Source organism: Protopterus annectens, chromosome 9.part0, assembly GCF_019279795.1.
Source record: "Protopterus annectens isolate FY-2018-M chromosome 9.part0, PAN1.0, whole genome shotgun sequence".
In the NCBI taxonomy this organism is placed as follows: Eukaryota; Metazoa; Chordata; order Ceratodontiformes; family Protopteridae; genus Protopterus; species Protopterus annectens.
Window position 1 is genome coordinate 1,909,138,990 of NC_056743.1, and position 24,114 is coordinate 1,909,163,103.

At 40.4% G+C, this 24,114-nt stretch overlaps 1 protein-coding gene across 1 annotated transcript in view; it reads left to right on the plus strand.

Annotated features, from left to right (window-relative positions):
- The window catches only part of VAV1 (vav guanine nucleotide exchange factor 1), a gene marked incomplete at its 3' end in the record, with an annotated part of 1,650,237 nt that overhangs the window by 747,029 nt on the left and 879,094 nt on the right, over positions 1-24,114 (plus strand). Inside the window, 1 exon segment of the mRNA XM_044084720.1 lies at positions 5,891-5,986. Coding sequence (XP_043940655.1) covers positions 5,891-5,986 — 96 coding nt within the window.

The following is a 24,114-nucleotide window of genomic DNA, read 5'->3' on the forward strand; positions in this document are numbered from 1 at the left end:
AGACAATGGATTCCATGGGGACCCCTGTTGCAGACTACTTCTCTGCATGCCTGTCCCCTGTTGTCTCTTCATCACCATTTAGACAGATTGTGTCTTTCCTTTTTTTTTTTTTTTACATTTTTGTCTTTCTCCTTATCCCACCCCCATGCTTTTAGCACAGCCTAACTGGCCAAGACTGTACTGTACTGTAATGTATGGCAGAAATGAGTGAAATAAGCCTCTGTCTACCATACGTCATGTGGTTCTAGACGCTGTGTGATGCTTTCTTTTACCACGTTTGTGTCTAACGCGTATTGTAATGTTCAGAGCTATTAAAATAGTTTTGCCTAAATAAAATGAAAAAAAAACAACAAATTCTTACATGATTATATAAACCCTATTATCAGAATACTGCCTGCTTTTCTACCCCTCCAAGAAAAAATAGCTTCTGTGTTAGACTAGGATTAATGTAAAAGCACAAACGGCTATAGGTTTCTATTACAAAGCTGATGGTCCGAGGGAGAAGAAACCTAAGCCCACGGATAAACCCCACACAGAGACAGGAGGTACTTTTGTAGTCCACACTGATACAGAGGGTACATTCATACTCCACACAAAGACAGTGGGCACATTCATGCTCCACATAGAGACAGGGGGTGCCTGCACACTTCAAACAGAGACAGGGGTACCTGCATACCCCACACAGAGACAGGGGCTACCTACACACCCAACACAAAAGGCATCACTGCCAAAAGCTGAACCAAACAACCTAGCACTGCTAAATAGCAGCAATACTCGATGTAACACTTCTGTCATTGGTCATTTGCTATCACACATGTGCTGCCTGGACTACCACAGACAGATACTGAGTACAATGCTGATGTCTGACAATGATGGGAAAGTGAAAAAACACAGCTAACATATTATATTTAAATAAACTGCAACCCCAACACCATACATACTTAGTCATTTTCAACACAATCAGTCCCCATAGTCATCAGTTATAGCCCATTGACTGGCACCTCAAATATCTGGTTGTGTTAGTAACAGACAGAGTAAAGTATATTACCTGGCTTCACACAAATGCAGACTACTTCTACAAAATCATTTTCACTGCTTCACTTGAACAATTGACAACAATGTTACTCACATTAATTCATAGGCAGCCCCTGTTCCCAACAATTACAAACAAAATTATTGACTGTATGTGCCTCAGATATTAAAATGTAATAAAATAAAAAATCAAAACTGGCAACTGTAATTGTAACCCAATACACAAACACACACACACACACACACACACACACACACACACACACACACACACACAGATGTGACCATTAATGATAGCCACTTGCATGACTGACGGTGCACCTTACATGTTTGCAATTAGATTAATGAATAAATACATAAATGGATGACACACACATTTATCTTCTCAACTCACTGTTGCCAGAATACAGTGTGCAGTCTACTGATCTACTGCAAACACACACACACACAGACACACACACACACACACACACACACACACACACACACAGACACACACACACAAACACACACACACACACACACACACACACACACATAATTCTCAACCTTTTAGCTCAAGAATCTAGGAGAATGCTAAAACATAATAGTGGACGAACAGCCATGGACAGCAATTTCCTTTATATATTTAGAAACTTGCTAGAATAACAAGCGTTGCATTAGTATGCTTTTTGAAGGCTACTAACTTTGAACCTCATATATCTGGCATCATTATTTAGTGACTGCAATCTTCATTGATTTGCCAGAAAAAAAGTGCAAACTTTATAAAAACAGACCAAAATATGAGGCAAAAACTTATAGATATTCTGCAAAATGAGGGACAGTTGAAAGCATCTACACCCCACACACACACAAACATGCACACATATATACATACACATGCAAACATCAGTTACCACCAGTTACATGACATCCAACTGCAGTCAAATGAGTGCATAAATACATGAATAACTGACACACAGGAATTTATCTTGTTAGCAACCAAATAACTCTCAAACTCTTAGGTCAAGAATCAACGAGAAATGCTAAAACTAATGAGTGCCAAAGGGCTACCATCAGGGATGCTATTATCTTGATATACTTAGAAAGTTGGTAGAATAACAGGCATTGCATTAGCATGCTCTTTCTGAAGGATATTAAGCCTGAAATGCAAATGTCTGCCATTACTTAGTAACTGCAATCCTCACTGACTTGCCAGAACCTCACACATTTCAGAAGAAAACAAATCAAAATATCAAGCAAAAACAGAGACAGATGAGACATCATACCCCCCAACCCCAACACACATTCATAATTTTAACTTCTTTTCTCAAGACTTCTAGACAAAGCCAACAATACTAAAGGGACAAATTTTAAATAATCCATAATTCATTTAAAAGGTTAATAGAGCACTATAGTTCCATCAACATGCTTTTTCTGAAAAAATTAAAAGTATGAAAGTATGACGTCCTGCTTTATTGATTGACCATAATCCTCAATAATTTATAATAAAAGTAAACATTTTTTGAGGGAAAGAGAAAAAAGTGGCAAAATCAGAGACAATTGAGAACATCTATATCCCCCCCCCCCCCACACACACACACACACACACTCACTTGTATGACTCTGACTGTACTAGTCAGAAGTTTGATTGTGATAAATGAATGAATAAATACATAAATAAGTGCCAGAAAATAATTCATCTTCTAAGGTCACTGCTGTCAGAATATGATATGTGAACCACTGCAACCAAATAGCTCTCACCATGTTAGCTCAAGAATTACAAAGAAAGCTAAAAAAATAATGATGAACAAAGGAACAAAATCAAGGCCAGATGCTGTCTTTATATACTTACAAAGTCAGTTGAATAAAAAGCTTTGCATTAACATGCTTTTTCTGAAGGCTACTAAGTCTGAAACTCTGAAATGTCTGCCACTATTTTGTGAATTAGTCTTCAGTGATTTCCCATACAAACACAAACTTTTCAAGGAGCAGATTAAATGTGAGTCAAACTATTAACATTCAGCAAAAGCAGGTACAGTTAATAACATGTCTGCTTCTCACATCTGCACATACATAAATACATGCATACACAGACCTACATATACATGCATAAATACATGCATGCACAGGCATCCTATACATACATAAATACATGCATACACAGACCTATTTATGCATACATAAATACATGCATACACAGACCAATATATGCATACATAAATACATACATACACAGAACTACATATGCATTCATAAATATATGGATACACAAGCATCATATACATACATAAATACATGCATACACAGACCTACATATACATACATAAATACATGCATAAACAGACCAATATATATACATACATAAATACATACATACACAGAACTACATATGCATTCATAAATATATGGATACACAAGCATCATATACATACATAAATACATGCATACACAGACCTACATATACATACATAAATACATGCATAAACAGACCAATATATATACATACATAAATACATACATACACTGATCAACATATACATACAGAAATACATGCATACACAGACCAATATATACATACATAAATACATACACAGACCAACATATACATACATAAATATATGCATACACAGGCATCATATACATACATAAATATATATGCATACACAGACCTACACACACTCTTAAAATACTTACCTTACCACATGTTAGAGAACTGGAACACTTAGGGTTAGAGGAAATAAACTAGATCCTGTGTTTGCTTTTTTCCCACTATTACATTAATCATTTTATTTTCAGTGGCAGCCTGCCTCATTCTGAGCTAGTCACCTGAGGCAGCCTGAGCCAATAGAAATGACTCCTTGATGCATCATACAATAGCCCATAGATCAGCTTTCTGATTATGTTTCTGCCTTCGGTAGAAGACAGGAAGTTTTCTAATAAGGTGTGATTGCCTTATTCTCAAAGTGGAATAGATGTTGTTCTGGGCTGGTCAGAAAATGAAGTAAGCCATTTTTTTTATTTTTTGAAAAAGAACATCAGTCAGAAGGCCTCAGAAATACATGCATGTGTGGAGTTGTGAGTTTGCTAACAGCAGCAGTAATGGTTATAATGGTTACATTATTTTTAAACAAGAAAACAGTAAATTAAAAAAATACTCAGTTTCTTTCTTTCATTCTTAACTTTTTTTACTTTCTTTCTGGGGGGGCTACAGCCCAGCACCCAGTACTACAAGCCACCCATATCTAGAGTATTGTTGCTTCTTGGCGGCAACGTCTTCAACCTATCAGTGCTAACCATCAGCTACCACACACTAACCAAGCTACTCTATGGTTCAAGTCCATTCTATGAGGTCTGCCCCTCCCCTACCCCTACAGGGTTCTTTTCACTTTGGTGTTATCTGGAAAAGAAGATTATCCTTGTCTCAGTAATCATGGTATTTCAACTGTAAAAACACTGAGGACTACCCCTACAACACACCACTTGTGGTGCCTTTCCTGGGGGTCCCCCTTATCACTGCCATCCACCCATTTAATCACACTTTAACCCCTCCCATCTCTTTACTTTCCTTGTTAACTTCCTATGTGGTTTGGAGTGAAGACCTTGCTTAAGTCCAGGTACATTACACTGACTGTTTCCTCTCTGTTAACTTCCTGGACATCCAGGCACAGAAGTGGATTAGGACAGCTTGGCAGGAACCTTTGATCATGAACCTGCACTGCCTGTTGTTCTGAAGATTATCTTCCAAACCAAAGATTATTTTGTTCTATATCTCAACTATCCCAGAAATTATACTACTCTACATAATATAACAATATAGAACCAGGTGAAATTGGTACCTGTATAACCATACATGATACCACCAAATAGTACATATTATGTGTGCAGACACATTGTTTTATAGAATAACATAATGTTACATAGCTTCATAACGTACTGTGCAGACAGAGTTTTCTGTTGGACAAAATAGCATTACACAGTTTCATAATATTGCTGCATACAGCCACAAAAGTTATTCTGCTCAACTAAATAACATAACATAACCACATAACATTGTTCTACAGGACACTATAACCACAGACAAAATCATAGCAGTGTTCTTCACAACAACATAATGGAGTTCTGTACAGCCACAAAACATTGCTTCACATAACCACATAATTGTGTCCTGTACAGCCACAAAACAGTGTTTCATGCAACTGCATAACAGTCATGTAACCACATAACAGTGTTCAATATAATCACATCATTGTTTTATGCAACCACATACCACATCTTTAACATTATAGAAATAAGTAGCTCTTTCCAAAATTCACATCTGGTGGTTTTGTGAGATTCTTGTTTATTTACTTTTTTTGTGATTCCATCCAGTTACTTGTTGATATAAAAAAAATCATCCACCTATAACGCTTAGTCTGAAGTGACAGACTTTGTGACAGTATCAAGTTAATCTTGACTGAGGATCTGCTCCTTAAAGAAGCACTTAGTATAGCCTAAAAAGGTTTGAAAAACAAATAAAAAAATGTTTAAATCATTGAGTCGCTAAGTATCAAATATACATGCTCCACGTGTCAGTTCTGTATGACCCTTTCCAGATACATTATTAGCACGTAAACAGTGAGATGAAGTTAAATCTGTACACTCGCCTGTACTACTTTGCTGCAGTGTTTGTGTGCATATGCATGTGTATAGTGTGTGTGTGTAATGTAATGTAAGTAAATCCCAGTCTAAATCCATTTAATAGCAGCCAGCAATAGACAATATAACAAATGACAGTAATTTAACCTGTTAATGCACAAGTTGCTTTATGTGCTGTACTTTACTGAACTTCACTGTCATGAAAACCCAGCCTTCTCAATAATAGTCTGTTATATTTCAGCACAAGATGACAGAACTTGACAAGAAAAACTGCTGCCTTCAAGAGATCAGGCAAACAGAAGAGAAGTACACAGCAACACTGGAATCAATTCAACAGGTAGGAGACCCAGAATGATCTAGTGGTCTGTGAGCCACACTATTATGTCAACAGGTAGGAGACTCAGAATGATCTAATGGTCTGAGAGCCACACTAGTATGTCAACCGGTAGGAGACTCAGAATGATCTAGTGGTCTATGAGCCACACTAGTATGTCAACAGGTAGGAGACCCAGAATGATCTAGTGGTCTGTGAGCCACACTAGTATATCAACAGGTAGGAGACTATGAATGATCTAGTGGTCTGTGAGCCAAACTATTCTGTCAACAGGTAGGGGACTCCGAATGATCTAGTGGTCTGTAAGCCACACTAGTATGTCAACAGGTAGGAGACTCAGAATGATCTAGTGGTCTGTGAGCCACACTAGTATGTCAACAGGTAGGAGACCCAGAATGATCTAGTGGTGTGTGAGCCACACTAGTATGTTAACAGGTAGGAGACTCCAAATGATCTAGTGGTCTGTGAGCCACACTAGTATGTCAACAGGTAGGAGACTCCGAATGATCTAGTGGTCTGTGAGCCACACTATTATGTCAACAGGTAGGAGACTCCAAATGATCTAGGGGTCTGTGAGCCACACTAGTATGTCAACAGGTAGGAGACCCAGAATGATCTAGTGGTCTGTGAGCCACACTAGTATATCAACAGGTAGGAGACTCTGAATGATCTAGTGGTCTGTGAGCCAAACTATTATGTTAACAGGTAGGAGACTCCGAATAATCTAGTGGTCTGTGAGCCACACTAGTATGTCAACAGGTAGGAGACTCAGAATGATCTCGTGGTCTGTGAGCCACACTAGTATGTCAACAGGTAGGAGACCCAGAATGATCTAGTGGTCTGTGAGCCACACTAGTATATCAACAGGTAGGAGACTCTGAATGATCTAGTGGTCTGTGAGCCAAACTATTATGTTAACAGGTAGGAGACTCCGAATAATCTAGTGGTCTGTGAGCCACACTAGTATGTCAACAGGTAGGAGACTCAGAATGATCTCGTGGTCTGTGAGCCACACTAGTATGTCAACAGGTAGGAGACCCAGGATGATCTAGTGGTCTGTGAGCCACACTAGCATGTCAACAGGTAGGAGACTCCAAATGATCTAGAGATCTGTGAGCCACACTAGTATGTCAAAAGGTAGGAGACTCCAAATGATCTATTGGTCTGTGAGCCACACTATTATGTCAACAGGTAGGAGACTCCGAATGATCTAGTGGTCTGTGAGCCACACTAGTATGTCAACAGGTAGAAGACCCAGAATAATCTAGAGGTCTGTGAGCCACACTAGTATGTCAACAGGTAGGAGACTCCGAATGATCTAGTGGTCCACACTAGTATGTCAACAGGTAGGAGACTCCAAATGATCTAGTGGTCTGTGAGCCACACTATCATGTCAACAGGTAAGAGACCCAGAATGATCTAGTGGTCTGTGAGCCACACTAGTATGTCAACAGGTAGGAGACCCAGAATGATCTAGTGGCCTCTGAGCCACACTAGTATGTCAACAGGTAGAAGACTCAGAATGATCTAATGGTCTGTGAGCCACACTAGTATGTCAACAGGTAGGAGACCCAGAATGATCTAGTGGTCTGTGAGCCATACTAGTGTGTCAACAGGTAGGAGACCCAGAATGATCTAGTGGTCTGTGAACCACATAATATGTCAACAGGTAGGGGACGCCGAATGATCTAGTGGTCTGTGAGCCACACTAGTATGTCAACAGATAGGAGACCCAGAATGATTTAGTGGTCTGTGAGCCACACTGGTATGTCAACAGGTAGGAGACTCCAAAAGACCTAATGGTCTGTGAGCCCCACTAGTATGTCAACAGGTAGGAGACTCCAAATGATCTAGTGGTCTGTGAGCCATGCTAGTATGTCAACAGGTAGGAGACCCAGAATGATCTAGTGGTCTGTGAGCCACACTAGTATGTCAACAGGTAGGAGACCCAGAATGATCTAGTGGTCTGTGAGCCACACTAGTATGTCAACAGGTAGGAGACTCAGAATGATCTAGTGGTCTGTGAGCTATACTAGTATGTCAACAGGTAGGAGACTCCGAATGATCTAGTGGTCTGTGAGCTACACTAGTATGTCAACAGGTAGGAGACTCCAAATGATCTAGTGGTCTGTGAGCCACACTAATATATCAACAGGTAGGAGACTCCGAAAGATCTAGTGGTCTGTGGGCCACACTAGTATGTCAACAGGTAGGAGACCCAGAATGATCTAGTGGTCTTTGAGCCGCACTAGTATGTCAACAGGTAGGAGACTCCAAATGATCTAGTGGTCTGTGAGCCACACTAGTATGTCAACAGGTAGGAGACTCCGAATGATCTAGTGGTCTGTGAGCCACACTAGTATGTCAACAGGTAGGAGACCCAGAATGATCTAGTGGTCTGTGAGCTACACTAGTATGTCAACAGGTAGGAAACTCCGAATGATCTAGTGGTCTGTGAGCCACACTAATATATCAACAGGTAGGAGACTCCGAAAGATCTAGTGGTCTGGGAGCCACACTAGTATGTCAACAGGTAGGAGACCCAGAATGATCTAGTGGTCTGTGAGCCGCACTAGTATGTCAACAGGTAGGAGACTCCAAATGATCTAGTGGTCTGTGAGCCACACTAGTATGTCAACAGGTAGGAGACTCTGAATGATCTAGTGGTCTGTGAGCCACACTAGTATGTCAACAGGTAGCAGACCCAGAATGATCTAGTGGTCTGTGAGCCACACTAGTATGTCAACAGGTAGGAGACTCCGAATAATCTAGTGGTCTGTGGGCCACACTAGTATGTCAACAGGTAGGGGACTCCAAATGATCTAGTGGTCTGTGAGCCACACTAGTATGTCAACAGGTAGGAGACTCCGAATGATCTAGTGGTCTGTGGGCCACACTAGTATGTCAACAGGTACGGGACTCCAAATGATCTAGTGGTCTGTGAGCCACACTAGTATGTCAACAGGTAAGAGACCCAGAATGATCCAGTGGTCTGTGAGCCACACTAGTATATCAACAGGTAGGAGACCCAGAATGATCTAGTGGTCTGTAAGCCACACTGGCATATCAACAGGTAGGAGACTCCGAATGATGTAATGGTCTGTGAGCCACACTAGTATGTCAACAGGTAGGAGACTCCAAATGATCTAGTGGTCTGTGAACCACACTAGTATGTCAACAGGTAGGAGACCCAGAATGATCTACTGGTCTGTTAGCCACACTAGTATGTCAACAGGTAGGAGACTCCGAATGATCTAGTGGTCTGTGAGCCACACTAATATGTCAACAGGTAGGAGACCCAGAATGATCTAGTGGTCTGTGCACCACACTAGTATGTCAACAGGTAGCAGACTCCAAATGATCTAGTGGTCTGTGAGCCACACTAGTATGTTAACAGGTAGGAGACCCAGAATGATCTAGTGGTCTGTGAGCCACACTGGCATATCAACAGGTAGGAGACTCCGAATTATGTAATGGTCTGTGAGCCACACTAGTATGTCAACAGGTAGGAGACTCCAAATGATCTAGTGGTCTGTGAACCACACTAGTATGTCAACAGGTAGGAGACCCAGAATGATCTAGTGGTCTGTTAGCCACACTCGTATGTCAACAGGTAGGAGACTCCGAATGATCTAGTGGTCTGTGAGCCACACTAGTATGTCAACAGGTAGGAGACCCAGAATGATCTAGTGGTCTGTGAGCCACACTGGCATATCAACAGGTAGGAGACTCCGAATTATGTAATGGTCTGTGAGCCACACTAGTATGTCAACAGGTAGGAGACTCCAAATGATCTAGTGGTCTGTGAACCACACTAGTATGTCAACAGGTAGGAGACCCAGAATGATCTAGTGGTCTGTTAGCCACACTAGTATGTCAACAGGTAGGAGACTCCGAATGATCTAGTGGTCTGTGAGCCACACTAGTATGTCAACAGGTAGGAGACCCAGAATGATCTAGTGGTCTGTGCACCACACTAGTATGTCAACAGGTAGCAGACTCCAAATGATCTAGTGGTCTGTGAGCCACACTAGTATGTCACCAGGTAGGAGACTCAGAATGATCTAGTGGTCTGTGAGCCACACTAGTATGTCAACAGGTAGGAGAGTCAATAGATCTAGTGGTCTGTGAGCCACACTAGTATGCAGGCAGTGAAAATGTGCAAGTCCCTAGCAAAATAACTATACTTTGTTATTTATTAGTTTGTTAACCAAATAGGTAGACTGGCCCAAACATTTTTTCTCAGTCATGACCATGTGTGAAAGCAGGCAATTTAATGTTATATATTAAACACATAGGTCACAGACAAATGAGTATTGTATGGGTAGTATGAAATATTTATGAATTAAGCATTGTAATGACAGTGTGAACCATAGGTTCATAGATTCATAGGTAGGTACTAGGCTATTGGCCCTAGGGCCTATATAAGCCTAGCCAAATGTACCCTTGCTTTCACCACCCAAGAAAATTATTTTGCTGTGCCACTGTCGAGCAGAGCCACAGAACTGATCCCTAGGGTGAATTTCCTATCCCCCATCCAATCATCAAGATTTTTCTTGAACAGTGCTAATGAGGAGCTTTGATTGATATAGATAGGTAGTTTGTTCCAGAATATGGGAAGTCTCTGGGAGAGGAATCTATCCCTCCAGCATGTTCTGTTTATTATGATGACGAGGTTTAGGTCCCTAGAGCATGCAGCTCATAGGGATTGGGATTTCTTTAAGTGGAGCATGTCTAAAAGCTCTAGGTTTAACATAGCTTTGTGTGTTAGGCAGAGATCGCCTCTGAGTAGGCGATATGCAACGGAGTAAAGCTGCAGTTTTTTGAGACGGTCTGCATAGGGCATCTCTTTGAGGCCAGTAATCCTCTTTGTGAGTTATTTCTGTGGCCTTTCCAGTTGTTGTAGATGTCTTGTGAGGTACATACCAAAAGGGGCATTGTACTCTATAATGGGTCTAATGAGTGATGAGTAGAGGGGAACAATGACCTCTTTTTTCCTGGATGAGAAACCTTTTGTGATGAGGTGTGCCACATAGAAGGATTTTCTGACTACTGTGGTGATGTGATTATCAAAGGAGAGACTACTGTCCACCTGTGTCCCAAAGTCTCTTATCATACTTTCGGTGTTAAGTAGACTACCACCTATGTGGTAGTTCATGGGTACTGAGTTTTTACCAAAAGGAATGACAATGCACGTTTTGGCATTGAGCTTGAGGCCATGGCTTTGACACCAGGCATCTGTCTCAGCAAGGCCCTTTTGTAGGATGTCCACATCTTTTGGAGTTTTGATTATGGCTCCTAGTTTGCAGTCATCTGCGAACTTCATTAGCCAAAGACCTTCTGTGTTGGCCTGTACTTCAGAGAAGTAGATACCAAACAGGAGAGGACCCAGGACTGAACCCTATGGTACTCCACTTGTCACTGGTCTGAAGCTGGATTTGGAGTCTGTTACTTTCACAGTGTGGGTTCTGTCAGTGAGCCAGGTGGCAACCCATCTTGTGACATAGGGATTTATACCTAGTTTAGTGAGTTTATCTATAATTCCAGAGTGGGGGATGGTGTCAAAAGCCTTGGCGAGATCTAGATAGGCTGTGTGAACCACCTTACCCTCATCTACGGCTATGGTGACTGCTTCAAAGAAGTCTATCAGGTTTAGGAGACATGATCTGCCTTTTACAAACCCGAACTGGGTGGGGTCCTGCATTTGGAGATTACCAATGTCACTGTTTATAAGTTCCATGATGATACGCTCCATAGCTTTGCAGACCAGGCTCGTTAGGCTAAAGGGGAGGCAGTTTCTGGGGTCTGTGGTGGCTCCCCCTTTGTGGAGTGGGATAACTGTCACTGTGCGCCATTCAGTGGGCACATAGCCTGAGGTGAGGCTATGATTGAACATGGCACTTAGGTGGGGTGCCAGTTCGTTCTGTAGTTCATGTAGAACATAGCCTGGGATGTCGTCAGGTCCCATGGATGCTGTGTTCTTGTCTTTGGATAGTGTGTTTTTTACCTGTGCAGCTGTGATTACAGGAACTTTGCATTCTTCTGGTATAGAGATGGGCCCTTTAGGGGATGACAGAGGGGTAAAGTTAGCACTGAACCTATCTGCCAGGATGTTGGCAATATCCTTTGGTTCTGTATATTTAGTGCCATTGTGCTGTAACTCAAAGCAGATCTGAGTGTTGCCATTGAGATTCTTGACATAGCTATAGAATGCTTTGTGGTTGTCTTTAGAGTCAGTGGCAATTTTGTTTTCATAACTAGCTTTGGAGGATTTTATGAGGGATCTCAGCTTCTTACTGAAGCTGACCAGGGAGTTTCTCCAATCATGGGATTTTACTCTTTTTTGCAACAGTTTCTTTCTTCTGTTGTAGAGTTTGTTTATGGCAGGGGACAACCAGATTGGCTTCCTTTTCTTGGATGATAGCATCTTGGTTCTGTTAGGGATTGCATGATCCATGCACTCATGTAAGTGCTTATAAAGTGCATGAACTAAACATTCTATGGGTAGTATGAAGCATGCATTACATAAACATTGTATGGGTAGTATGAAGCATGCATGACCTAAACATTATATGGATAGTATGAAGCATGCATGAATTATACATTGTATGGGTAGTACGAAGCATGCTTGAACTAAACATTGTATGGGTAGCATGAAGCATGCCTTAACTAAAAATCTCAGAAACAACATGACAAGACCATGATAAAATGGTTTAATTGAGTGGTAACATTTATTATCCATTATCGTTGTCATTGTGGCATGACAACAGTTGTATAAGATTGGATGATAAAAAAAAATCAACCAAGGGCAAGCCCTCCAAAATTAATTTATTATAAAACATTAAGGACTTTAGTCCAAAATTAACAAGGACATTTTTAGAATAAAGATGAAACCATTGTAACAGCAATTAAATAACAGGCTCTTGATCAGATGACACAAAATAAACCAATAATTCCATAGCTTATTTGATGATATTTTATTTGTAGCATAGTAGTTAAAAACAGTATCATTTAATCCTGGAAATGTAAGTCTCTAAGTAAAATATGATTAGATTTCTCACCCCCTCATAACCCGCTTTGTACCTTTTCCTGCACAAAATAAAGAAAAACAAAAAAAAATGCCAAAATTAGGACATGAACAAGTATGTTTTGCTAAAGCATTATTACAGTCCCATTTTGGTAATGTAAGTAAACTGATATATGTAATTTGTTATTGCCTTGTCTGTTTTGCCAGTATAAAATATGGGGCATGATAGGCAATTGCAAGATATACAACTCTGCAAGTGTGACAGTCACTATGTCTTGTATGTGTAAAATCTTTTCACTATTAGAAATAGTAACAAAGTTACTGGAATTAATATATTTACATTATTTGCATGACGCATATATATACTTCTAAACCAGTCTATTATTTACAAACAATATCTCATTTGCTGGCAAAACTGGGTATTATCAGTGGAAATTACTCTAGGTAATCTCACATACTGCCCTTTAATAACGTCAGTTTCATCTGGATGGGTGATTACTGCCAAAATGCATAAATTACTAAACACAAGTTTTCTCAAAATGCTGTATTTAAACCAAGATAATTCTGGTTTCTTAAAAATTGTAAAATCCAAATTAATTGAGTGACAAAATAGCAATAAGATCATTTTAGAAAATGTGTAATGGATTGAAAATAGGTAAAAATTAATTAGATCTGAAACTTTATCTAACCATAACTTAAAATGTCATCCAAGCAAAGGAAACAAGTGTACATGCATTTAAAAATTCACAATTTAATACAAAATTTTCCCCCTTAAATAGAACCAAATTAGTAGTTGCCACTACTCCCACTGCAACACCAGAATATTGCTTGAAATAGTCACACTCAAAAGCAACAACAATATTTTAAATAATATCTATAAACTCACATACCAACTCATTGTCACTATTAGAAATTAAACAAAACCAGTGTTCTGAGGAATAACAGACAGTAAATCCTTATTACCCGCAGTAACTAAAATTAAATAGGAATGAAATTATACAGATCATAATACATCCAACAGATGCCACAAATCTCTTAAAATAGTGGGAAACTGATCTAAAATACCTCTCAGCTTGGTTTACTCCACTCAGCCAAAATAAAAGGCCTTAAAGGAGGATCTCATCCATTCTTATGGATCTTCATCATCTTCTTTCGGCTGTTCCCGTTAGGGGTCACCACAGCGGATCATCTGTTTCCATTTCTTCCTGTCCTCTGCAACTTGCTCTGTTACACCAACCACCTGCATATCCTCTCTCACCACATCCATAAACCTTATCTTAGGCCTTCCTCTTTTCCTGTTACCTGGTAGCTTCATCCTTAGCATCTTTTTCCTAATATACTCAGCAGCCTACCTCAGCACATGTCCAAACCAATTTAATCTTGCCTCTCTGGCTTTGTCTCCAAACCTTCCAACCTGGGCTGACCCTCTAATATACTTATTCCTAATCATGTCCACCCTCGTCACACCCAGTCCAAATCTTAACATCCTCAACTCTGCCACATCAAGCTCTGACTCCTGCCTTTTTGTCAATGCCACTGTCTCCAACCCATATAACGTAGCTGGTCTCACTATCCTCTTGTAGACCTTCCCTTTCACTCTTACTGGTACTCGTCTGTCACAAATCACTCCTGACACTCTTCTCCACCCACTCCATCCTGCTTGTACTCTCTTCTTCACCTCTCTTCCACACTCACCGTTACTCTGAACTATTGATCCCAAGTATTTAAATGCATCCACCTTCACCACCTCTACTCCTTGCATCCTCACCATTCCTCTATCCTCCCTCTCATTCACACACATATATTCTGTCTTAGTCCTGCTGACCTTCATTTCTGTTCTCTCTAGAGCATATCTCCACCTCTCCAGGGTCATCTCCACCTGTTCCCTACTCTCACTACAGATCACAATGTCATCTTCAAACATCATAGTCCACGGGGACTCCTGTCTGATCTCGTCTGTCAACCTGTCCATCACCATTGCAAATAAGAAAGGGCTCAGAGCTGATCCTTGATGTAATCCCTCCTCCACCTTAAATGCATCCATCACTCCCACCACAGACCTAACCACTGTCACACTACCCTTGTACATATCCTGTACCACTCATACATACTTCTCTGCCACTCCTGACTTCCTCATACAATACCACAACTCCTCTCTAGGCACCCTGTCATATGCTTTCTCTAAATCCACAAAGACACAAAGCAACTCCTTCTGACCTTCTCTGTACTTCTCCACCAACACTCTCAGAGCAAACATTGCATCTGTAATGCTCTTTCCTGGCATGAAACCATACTGCTGATCACTAATCATCACCTCCCTTCTTAACCTAGCTTCCACGACTCTTTCCCATAACTTCATGCCAAAAATGTAAGACAACATATTAATCATTTAAAAAAGAAAAATGTATTTACATTACTTCGATGACATTTTCATGTTACGGTATAATATATGTTTTATTTATTTGGAATAAGTTACTACATATTTTCTAAAATGTTCTTACTGTTTGTCTATTTATTATGTTAATCAAATTAATTATATGGATGTTACTATTTTTTTAAGAATTTGGAATTCTCATTTTGAATCAAGTATATTTAGAAAACCCACATTTTGTAATTCTTATTTATATTTTGTAGCTATAGTTGGATTATTGTTGGTGCTTTCACTGCTTTTTGAAGTATTTAATTCCTTTTTATATTTTTACAGTAATCACACGGTAATCACACTTGTGACCAAAATGGAATGTTATTAAAGGGCAGCATGTCAGATTATCTAGACTTGTTTCCAGTGATAATTTATTTTTAGAGAAAGTGGGTACTATTAGATGTATATTTCACAGTTTAGATAGTGGAGACAATGATATACAAGGTAGCTGGCAAAACAAATTAATGTCATGTTCATATTTTAAATAAGCCTGTGTCATTCCTGTAAGTCTGTGGTTTACAAATAATGTTTTGGATTATTATGGCTCAGTTTAGCAGAGTTGCATAGTGTTTGGCGACTTTAGCCAGAGATCTGGACTGAATCTGAACTCAATCCAAGGTATCCACTGATATCAATGGATGGCACAGTGGTGCAGTGGTAGCATTGTCACCTCACAGCAAGAGGTTCTCAGTTTGATTCTTGGCTGGGGGGCCTTCTGCGTGGAGTCTGCATGTCCTCCCTGCATTCATGTGGGTTTCCTCCAGGTGCTCCGGTTTCCTCTCACATTAGAAAGACATGCATCTGGAGCGTTTCTCCCCAGGCTTCTGCTGAAAATTGGCTTTGTTCCAAGTCAGACTTTCCCAGTTAACAAATGTTAAATAAATAAATGAAAAATAAGTCTATTTTTAAGTTGTACTGCACTTTTTGCACTGTATTCTGTTTAATTGCTGGTTCACCTTTGCTGTCATTACTGCTGTAATTATTTTCTCTTCAGTGTAAATCTGGGGTACTTCTGCATTTCTTAGCATAGGCTAGATTCAGACTTGCTGAAGCTAGACTGTTTGGTTTCATTTGAGCACATAAACCAGCCATCTTACATTAAGAAGGCTCCCTGCACCCTTGTGGCAGAAGTGTTCAGCCAAGAACCTATCTGAGTTGGGGATTGCTGGAATAAGGCTCAGCCTCGGGCTTTGCCATTGATTAGTTTGCTTTGACACAATTTAAATTGGCCTGCATAAAAGCCTCCCATTATGTGTAACTGTGCACTGGGGTTTAACACTGCCATGTATAGATGCAAATGGTTAGAAAGACAACATTTCCCTAGATATCTGCTAGGGAACTCTCCTAAGCTCTACTGCCCCTCTGTGTGCAACACATTTGCTCATTACTCTCTCCTACGCTCTACTGCCCCTCTGTGTGCAACACATTTGCTCATTACTCTCTCCTAAGCTCTACTGCCCCTCTGTGTGCAACACATTTGCTCATTACTGCCCTACAAGTAACTCAGTTGTGCATTCTGAGGCATTGGCACAGTTCCCCTCTCTTAGTCCTCCACAGATTAGCTGTTTTTGTTAGTCCTATAGCAAAACCTGGGCCATTTAGCCCACTCCCACTATTTATAGCAATATATACCTACCTTAATGGACGGACAGTTTCCCACCATTTCTCCAGCCAGCCTGATTAACATGGGCATCTGAGGCAATGTAGCAATTGCTTCATGTATACTGACAACCACTTGCTCCTAAAGCAAATAAATGCAGTATGTGAGAGATGTAACTATACCATGAAATTAGAATCAGACCTCTCACAAAATAATAAACAAGGCATACAACAGGCTGTCAGCACACACAGCTCCCTTCTCACAAAAGATAAGGTCAAGACGCATAAACCCACATATGTAGCAGAAGACTAGAGACCTCCAAAGCACAAACAACATACACACATACTGGTACATGAACAGAGTCAACCACTACACACAACAGCATACATATCACCTTAGAAGATGTTGACATCTGTGCAGTCACTGAGACTTGGTTCAAGGCCACAGAAAGCACCCTGGCCATACAAGGCTACATGTTCAGACCCCAAAGCAAGCATGAAAGAACCAAAGTTGGAGGTGTATCTATCTTCATTAACTCCAAATACACCTCAAGACTAGTAAAACAGTATGACTCTCTTGAGCTATTCCACAGCCAAATAACTATAGGTAAAATACCCTACCACATCATCGCTAGCTACATGTCCACCATCATGAACCAGGAGAAGCACACCATCCTACCACATCATCGCTAGCTACAGGTCCCCACCATGAACCAAGAGAAGCACACCGCCCTACCACATCATCGCTAGCTACATGTCCACCACCATGAGCCAGGAGAAGCACACCGCCCTACCACATCATTGCTAGCTACATGTCCACCACCATGAACCAGGAGAAGCACACAACCTACCTGGACCTGCTAGAGTCACTCAGTGTACAGTCAAACATGTTTGGTCATGGGAGATTTTAACTATCCTTCCATCCATTGGGCAACTTACATGAGCACAAACATGATCAACATAAGGTTCTTGGACTTTGTTAATTCAAATGCCCCAGAACAGTTGGTCCACACCCCCACAAGGAGCTGAAATGTCCTGGACCTAGTGCTCACCAACATGGGAGGGGTCACTGCACTATCCCCTGTGTGTTTCCCTCCCTGTTAATGTCTGACCATAAATCAGTCTTGTTTGAAGTAAAGATCAAGCCTGATACCCCCCAGCAGTAAAAAAACTGAAACATTTCTCCAAAACAGCCTATTGCCTAGTAAACAATATAAAATGTTTCAAAGCCCCTCCAAACACAGCCAACATTAACATCTACAGAAGGTAGTACACTAATGCCCTATATAGCCACTTAAACAAATGCATTGACTTGGCTGTATGCAACAGGAACAAAACCAGGTCCTACCAAAAAAAAAAAAAAAAAAAAAAAAACATCCTGGTGGACTATAAGTATAAATAATTTATATAACAAAAGAAAGAAACTGATGTCTCAAAACTTACTCAACAGAGAAAGAATATTCTCCACAGCTTGAACAACCAAATCAGATATCTTGTAAAATCCCCTAAGGCTAGTTACAAGACTAAATTAGCATCCGTAGCTAAAGACAACCATAAAGCATTCTTTAGCTATGTCCAAAACCTAAAAGGAAATGCCCAGCTGTGTGCCAGACTTATAGTGGAGTTACCACTCACACTAAACCCAAGGAAATTGCCAATCTGTTTGCCAACAGATTTAGCAATAACTTCATCTCCCTGTCCCCACCAGGCGTACCCCAAAGCATTCCTGACACCAGTCCTCTACCAAGTATCTCCAAAGAACAGGTCATACAAGCACTCTCCAAGGCCAAACACATGGCCTCTATGGGACCAGATAACATCCCAGGTTGCTTACTAAACAATCTAAAACACAACCTAGTGGAACCACTTGGCACCTCTTTAATCATAGACTGAGCACTGGCTTTGTTCTAGCAGAGTGGAGTACAGCATCAGTTATCCTCTTGCATGAAGGAGGTCCATCAACTGACCCTGGTAGGGGAGGCAAAGGGAATGGATAGCGACCCATAAGAATAACCAGCCTTATCTGCAAGGCCATGGAAAGAATCATTATGAACCTTATCAACCAGGACATAGGCGACCTTCAAACTCTCAACTTGACCCAGTTTAGTTTTGTCAGTGGTAGATCTTGTTTATTAAACCTAGTGGACTTTTTGAGAATGTCACCAAATCCCCAGATGAGGCAAAGCAGTACATACCGCCTATCTTGATTTAGCCATGGCCTTTGAGACAATCCCCCACTCTGGGATCGTTGAGAAATACTCTCAGCTGGGGGTTAACCCATACATCACTAGATGGGTAGCCAACTGGCTCACTGACAAAACACACACTGTCAAAGCTGGGGACTCCACCTCCACCAGTAGATCAGTTACCAGTGTGGTACCACAAGGATCTGTGCTGGGCCTTCTACTCTTTGGAATATATTTTTCTGAATTACAGACAAAGGTAGATGGCCTGTGGCTTACCAAGTTTGTAGATGATTGTAAAGTAGGAGCAATAATAGAGTCCCCCAATGATATTAACATGTTACAGAGGTGGTGCCACAGACAAATGATTGGTGCCAAAGTCATGGACTAAAACTCAATGCAAAAAACAAATGCCTCATTATCCCCTTTGGCAAAAAAGTATCCCCTGCTAATTATGATATAGATAACACAAATCAAAGCTCAAAATTAGTGGTGTGAGACTTAGGAACACAGGTTGATAGCAATATGAACTTTGATCACTATGTGCCCATAGTGGTAAGAAACGCCTTCTACATTGTACACCTCATAAATAAGGGCATCACATCCAAAACTAGGGAGGTTATAATTCCTCTGTACTCAACCCTCATTAGGCCATTACTGAAAACAATGCCCCCTTCTCTATGTACCTCAACAGACATCGGTTAAGATATGGTCTTCAGATTTTCTGCATTCAACAGTAAATTGAAAAATATCATTACCAATCACTGGCAAATATTCCCTCTTACCAAAGATTTGGATTGAAAGGTTGGTTCCAAACCTAGGTTTATTTACAGCGACAATATCATTATAAGGAAACTGGAGAGTTCAACATTTTTTAAGACATTTGTCACCCTATTCTTATCCGGCCTAATGCCAGGCCCCTGCTTGGAAATGTTTCATTCCCCAAGCCCCTACTTACACTTATCAAGGGTACCAGAACTTGACAGAGATTTGAGATGCATGGCTAGGCTTAAAAAGGCCTTTGTGGCCATTAGCCTACTACATAACTATGAGGGTGATGTCCATGAACCTATGAGGGTGGTGTACAAAAGCTTGACAGTAGTGTTACCAGTTACAGTAACTTTACTCTTAGTAGATGCAATCTTAGTGGGCTCTAAGGGCTTGCAGTCTCCCCAACCGTGATTCTTACAGGTATGTGTATTGGCAGTGGGTGTGTAAGGTGAAGCTCTTGCTGTGTGATATAATGGCTGAACTTTCTTGGTCCTCATGTTGGGAGGCTTTGGCAGTGTTCAGCCAACAACCTCAGTGTAAGGTGGTTTAGTGGAGATGCTCTGAGCTGTGTGTGTGTGTGTGTGTGTGTGTGTGTGTGTGTGTGTGTGTGTGTGTGTGTGTGTGTGTGTGTGTGCTTGCGTGCATGTGTGGGTGTTTAATAATTTACACCTGGTACAAGATAGAGTGGAATAATGGACTGGATTAGAAAAAGGTAATAAAATGGGTTAAGCCTAAAGATCACAAGAGTAACAGATTTTCACACATACAAAAAAAGAAAAAAAAACAAATGTAAAGGTGACAAAATATGTAGGAGCAATAAAGTAATCTGTAGCAAGCTTCATCTATGTGATCTTTTAGTGAATTTCTTCTTGTATCAGAGTGAACAGTACTACATTTTTCCCAAATTTAGTTTGAGGCTATTGTTTCTGCAGAAGCGGTTTGCACAGTGCAGCCCTTCCTGATGCAGTTTCCTGTTGGTGGGACTACAAATAACAACCTCTATTTTAAAGTCATCTGTGAACTTAGTTAACCAAAGACCAGGAATATTGACTTATGATGTGAGACGTAAATGTCTATTAGAAGGCTGCCCAGTTCAAAGCTGCTATGAGTGGGAATGTGTACCCAGCATCCTTAACTTCTTCGTCTTTTAATGACTAGTTATCACTTGGTGGTGTAGCCTTTAGAAAGAATTCTAGCAGCACACATCCAATGTGTGCAAAACGTCTTTCAGGTTAAAAGTCGAGGGTGCTGTGCTGGTAGCCTTATTGCTAAAGAAGTGAACATCGGCAGTCTGCTATATAACCAGTTGAGTTCATAAGTACGTCTACCCAGGATTTATTTAACCCTGGTTAACTCAGTCAGTACCCACCCAACACTGTATGTCTCAAAGCTGTGATCTTATTAATTGACCTGCTCAGATTCATGAGCTGACAGAATGAAACTCAAGTCTATAAGATACAAAAAGCAAGTTAGAAATTTAAACCTGTCGTAGCCTACAAACCAACACAAAACTACACCGATGAAGTTTATTAGGTTCGGTACTTCCATTCCATTAAACTAGGAACTTCTACAGAACAAAAATAAACTTTAAAAAAGTAAATATGTTTCCATAAAAATCACATGACCAGAAGTTAGCCAATAATATACACTAACTAATTAACATTGCCACAAGTAATATAATATTGAAAATTTGTTAAAGCAATATTGAAACAATGCCTAGTTCCTACTTTAATGGAATGAAAGTGCTCAACCTAAAAGACTTCATCAGTGGAATTTTGTTTCAGTTTGTTGACTACAACAGGTTTAAATTTCTAGCTTGTGCAGTTTATCTGTTTTCATGTTCTGCTAGCAGACAAAAAGCATGTTAGCAACACTCCACGGACCAGGTGGGCAACCTGTACAGGAATCCTCTGTGACTAGTTTGGAGTTCCCACTACAAAATGCAGTGTAATCTCATCTGAAGAAAAGCAGATTTATCTTCCTGTATCCTTCTCTCCCTTTTCAGGGCACACATTTTGGTGCAATCTGCAGGTCAGCCAAAAAGAGTGCCAAGCTGCATAGTCGTCCAAAATTAAAACTCTACATAGTCTCAGGTAAATGGGAGCCAATCAGTGAAGATTGAAGTGTAATCTTCCCCAGTCAGTGAAGACTGAAGTTTAATCTGCCCCAATCAGTGAAGATTGAAGTGTAATCTGCCCCAGTCAGTGAAGATTGAAGTGTAATCTGCCCCAGTCAGTGAAGATTGAAGTGTAATCTGCCCCAGTCAGTGAAGATTGAAGTGTAATTTGCCCCTCTCAAACAGTCAAAATGACGGAGCTTGCCTTTCCTTTCACAAAAATCAAGTCATCAAATGCTTCATGCAGATCTAACTAAGCAACTCATATAGGAAGCCTCATTACGTTTATTGTACTTTAGTCACTGGTGTTTGCAGTGCAGCTAGATTACAGATTTTAAAAGCCAGCCTGGAAGAGAGATTAATGCTCTAGGTGTGGTATTGCTTGCCTAGTGGAAGGTAAGAACGGGACTGAAGCTGAAGTCGTTGTCTGATATCATCTTCTGCTGCTCACTTGTACAACTAGATGAGACAAGACTCAGAGGACTTTTTAAAGTCGAGTTTATATAAAGGATGGGCACGTCAGGAGCCATTTGGTTTCAGAGTACACAGGGATAAGAGTGGAGGGTTAGACACTCAAAAACATTCACAGAACATCTATGTTTAAACAGAGTGCTGTACATGGAGTGCCGTGGTAACTTTACAATTGTGAAAAGTATAAACTTGTCAAGGATGTCCTTTGTATGAAAACTAATCATAAAGACACTAGGGGTGGTTAACAAAGGCTTTATAAGCACCTCCAAGTGCTACTAGGATTAGGTCTCACTCTAGGGACTAACAATGAACACAGCTTGCCAGCAAAGACCAGTGGCACAAGTTAAAGGTTTTAAAAGCTGAATTTCACTCTGCCACAAAATTGCCACAAGACTTTAGCAGAACAAAGTCTGTAACAAATGTTAAATCTGTTAGTTCTATAGATGGGCATTTCATTTCTGCCTGAGTCTGCTTGACAATGCTAAATGCTTTACTGACTTTCATAGGTTAAAAGTCAATAAAATACTTTGTACTACTATACTTATTCTGTAAGTGGTAGTGCATGGAGATAAAGCATCATGTACTATAAAGAATTATGATAAGGTCTCCAATCATACCCTTTTCATTTCATGTACACATTTACAGACCCTAGTGTCAAGTTTCTTGTATGTTTTATCCACATAAAACTGGTGGCACTGGACACATTTTGCTACATACATGACACTGCTGTTTTGGTTATCAGTTCTACACAGGCAGAGCATTTTTATCATTTTGTGCTGCAGTAAAACAGGCCCATGTTGTTACATCGTAAAGAGTCTGAACAAGCCCCCTATAAGTATGTTCCTGGTTTTTCACAGGTTGGTGGGTCTTGAGGGACCCACTAAGTCCATCCTGTTTCATATGTGTGCTTCTTATGTTGTTTCTTATGCTTTTGGCTCTCTTCCAGGTTAACATTGTCCTTTTTTGATGTATGCTGTAGACCATCTTTCCGCTAAAGGTCACTTCCCATTTAGAGGTCAGGATAAATGTAATTTTTGGAGAGTAAGACTGTGAGTCAGGACCATACTGTGGCCATATGTTTGTTTCTTTCGTATTTTCCCTGTCATTGGTAGTCCCTGTTATTCTTCTTTGTGAGGAAGCAGAATCTCTGGGTTATTAGCTTCCCCTATGCTTCTGCTACCTAAGATGGTTAGGACTTTCTCCACTATATCTGTTTTTAAATAAAATCCTTCAAGACTGCTGCATGATCTTGAAAAACGTCTGAAGCACCACAGAGAATTTGGCTGTCCTTATTCCTTGGGATCTGATGACATTAATTTAATATGCAGTGGTTACTACTCCTAGAAATTTATGAAACAAAATAGTCCAGTGTCAAATGCACCTACTCAGTATCACAGCACCTCCAGTGATGATTCTCAGCTGTACCTGGGCATTGTCACCACATTTCTAATGATGATTCTCAGCTGTATCTGTGCATTGTCACCACATTTCTAATAACGATTCTCAGCTGTATCTGTGTTTTGTCACAGCAGCTCCAATGAC